This window comes from Limulus polyphemus, unplaced genomic scaffold (assembly GCF_000517525.1).
Source record: "Limulus polyphemus unplaced genomic scaffold, Limulus_polyphemus-2.1.2 Scaffold3658, whole genome shotgun sequence".
NCBI lineage: Eukaryota > Metazoa > Arthropoda > Merostomata > Xiphosura > Limulidae > Limulus > Limulus polyphemus.
The window spans coordinates 32056-34964 of record NW_013669268.1 but is presented as its reverse complement, the minus strand read 5'-3'; the positions used below and the strand labels follow the sequence as shown (position 1 = coordinate 34964).

Below are 2909 nucleotides of genomic sequence, written 5' to 3'. Positions count from 1 at the left end.
AAGTTTAATATTTGGTAATTTTAAAATGTGTTAGAATATATACATGTAGCTGCGTGTTAAAATGTAGTTTTTATCGTTTGAAATAAATTTTCTCACTTCCTAAAAACGTATCAAGTACGACCTTAGTTGGAAATTCTAGCCCTAGAGAACATGTTATCAAATCTACTATGGTGTTTCTGCAACTACTGAAAAATATCTCTCCATACCAGTAGCACATTGTGAAGTAAGAAAATTAACTCTATTTTGCTAAAAAAAAAGATACGTAGTATGACAGATTAGCAATCGATGTGTTCGAAGGAAAACGAAGTTTGATTATAAACAAGATTAGATATTAAAATATTTTAATTCATCAAAACAATTTGGCCAAATCGTGTAATCTGACAAATACTTCGTTACCAACCCTGGAGTACATGAAGCTCAAAGGGAAAACTTCTTCAAGTGAATAAAGATAATGAAGAGGACGCTTTAGTTGCTAATGCAAGTGCTGTCTTCATATTATGGCTATTAGTACACCTATGGTGTCTCAAGTCCCTTCTCATGGGAAAGATCTCTGTAAAGTTGAACATACTATGCAAAAGTAGACAGTGATAACTTCCAGTGATGGGTCAAATAGATCGAGGACATAACCTCCCGTATTTTTCGATGTGAATGACCAGCAGCTACGTCGGAAAACGCTCGCGACCTGAGAAAAGTAGTATTATTGTTTCGTGTGTATAATGCTGTGTTTTCTCGGTCTAAAAGATATACAGATCTAAATATCGATACAGAGGTGTCTCTACAGTAAAGGCGCCGTCATTCGTAAATACACTCATTTTGATACTTTTTATAGAATGAATAAAGATTGTTTCATTTTGATAAACACTGTGTCCACTCTTCCTCATTTTTCAATTCAGTTAAAAAGTCAGAAAATAAACATAGTATACGTACACGTAAGTTACTATTCTATATCAATCCAGATTTGTTTTTTAATAGCTGGTGCACTTTCATGATAATAAAACTAGACTCATACAGACTGTATTTCTGTTACTAGGTTTAGTTGAAAAGTTCGTAAATTACACTCGCTCTAAAAGCGCGAAACCATTAAAAATATTCACGAATATATTTTTAAAACACGCTTTTAAGTAATAGAACAGGATTATATTTTGTTTTACCAGTAAGCACGAGTAACAAATTTGGTATGACATTCAAAGCAAAGGAGAATATTGATTTGTCAATTTAATATACATTTACAGAGTTGCTTTAATCTTTATCTCGTGCATATGCACACTAAATATACATTGAATCTCTGTTAGAAGCTCCACCAGCATCAAAACTGTGCATTCACGAATATATGAATGTGAACCTTTTTTAACAGTTGTGAAAGTAATATCTTAAAAAAAAGATTCATTCATAAAAAATCAGTGCACAAAGTTTTAAATGTACTCCTTACGAAAACATTCGTGTATTTAATAAGGCAATTTCAAAAAAGACAAAAACACAACTTTTGACCATTTCTTATCGAAATGATTTCTTTATTCTTAGAAGTATCTTCCAGATACAAGTTTTACAACATAAAATATTTATAATAAAATCAACAAATCTTATTAATGCTACTCTTGCAGGGAAAGGCAAATAAGCTTTAACTACTGAACTTTGACTTCATAAAGTATATGTACAGTGAATAAGTATTGTATTAATTACTACCCCAAAATCGTGAATCGACCTTTCAGAAATTGCCATATTTTTGTGGCAACTTTAAGGAAGAGAAAATCCGCTAGGCCACTTTCTCATATAAAATTTTGAAAACGTTTGCGGTTCGATCTTTCGCTTCGAAAAACACAATAAAACACACAAAATGTTGTTTTGGTGTTGATGACAAGTCTTTCCAAAACAAGGCTACTTTTTCTCAGAGCCTGCCAGGTGGTTAGGGCGCTCGACTCGCAATCTGAGGGTCGCGGGTTCGAATCCCCGTCCCACCAAACATGCTCGCCCTTTCTGCCTTGGAGGCGTTATAATGCGACGGTCAATCCCACTATTCGTTGGTAAAAGAGTAGCCTAAGAGTTGGCAGTGAGTGGTGATGACTAGCTGCCTTCCCTTTAGTTTTACACTGCTAAATTAGGGACGGCTAGCGCGAAATTCAAAACAATCAATCAATCTCAGGTCTTTTCCATTTTGGCCTTGATTTACACCATAAAAACAGTTATCAATAGGTTCGTGTCATCTAGAACATTCTTAACAGGTACAACGATAGATTTTCTTCAGTTATTTCTCACGACTTTCGATGGTTGAGGTCTGAGTAATCAAATTTAAGTCTGTCAATAACCATGGATTTCTAACATTCTTCTAGTTTATAATTATTAGCTTAGCACTGAAGACAAATCTTTGAACTACTTTGCAAAAGGCAATGGTCTTTCACCAAATCTTGACACAAACAGCGGGAATAACTCATTTTCAAATAAAATTTCTCAGCAAGAGGTGAATCAATGAACACGGAAGTTGTATCATTCGAAAGCTGTAATACTAAATTATCGTTGAAAAGCAATTTTTTAGTGTTGTTGTTTTTTTTTCGTTTTGCCGGAGAGTGTGATAACCAAAACAGTCACTAATTACTAGACGATTGACTCTCGATTCTAGGGTTAAATATCCCTATATATGTTTTTCACATAACATTTTAGGATCATTACATTTCAAAAAAGAAAAGAGACTAAAATCAAATTATACTCCGCCATTGTAATACCTACAGCCTTGTATGCTAGCGAAACCTGGAGAAGAACAGCAGCTATGGAGAATAAAGTGAATGTATTCCATCGGAAATGTTTGAGAAAAATCTTTAAAATATCATGTGAGAAATGAAGAAGTTTTGCGAAGGGCAGGCCAAAGGGACCTGCAAGAATCTGTTAATAAGAGAAGGCTTAGATTCGCAGTACAT

The 2909-nt window shown here is 34.1% G+C and overlaps 1 protein-coding gene across 1 annotated transcript in view; it reads left to right on the top strand.

The window, feature by feature from the left end:
- The first annotated feature begins 497 nt into the window (after nt 1-497).
- LOC111088387 overlaps nt 498-2909 on the top strand; it is a 17390-nt gene continuing 14978 nt past the window's right edge. Inside the window, exon 1 of the mRNA XM_022398348.1 lies at nt 498-552. Within this exon, the coding sequence (XP_022254056.1) occupies nt 498-552 (55 nt within the window). The remainder of the gene's footprint in view (nt 553-2909) is intronic.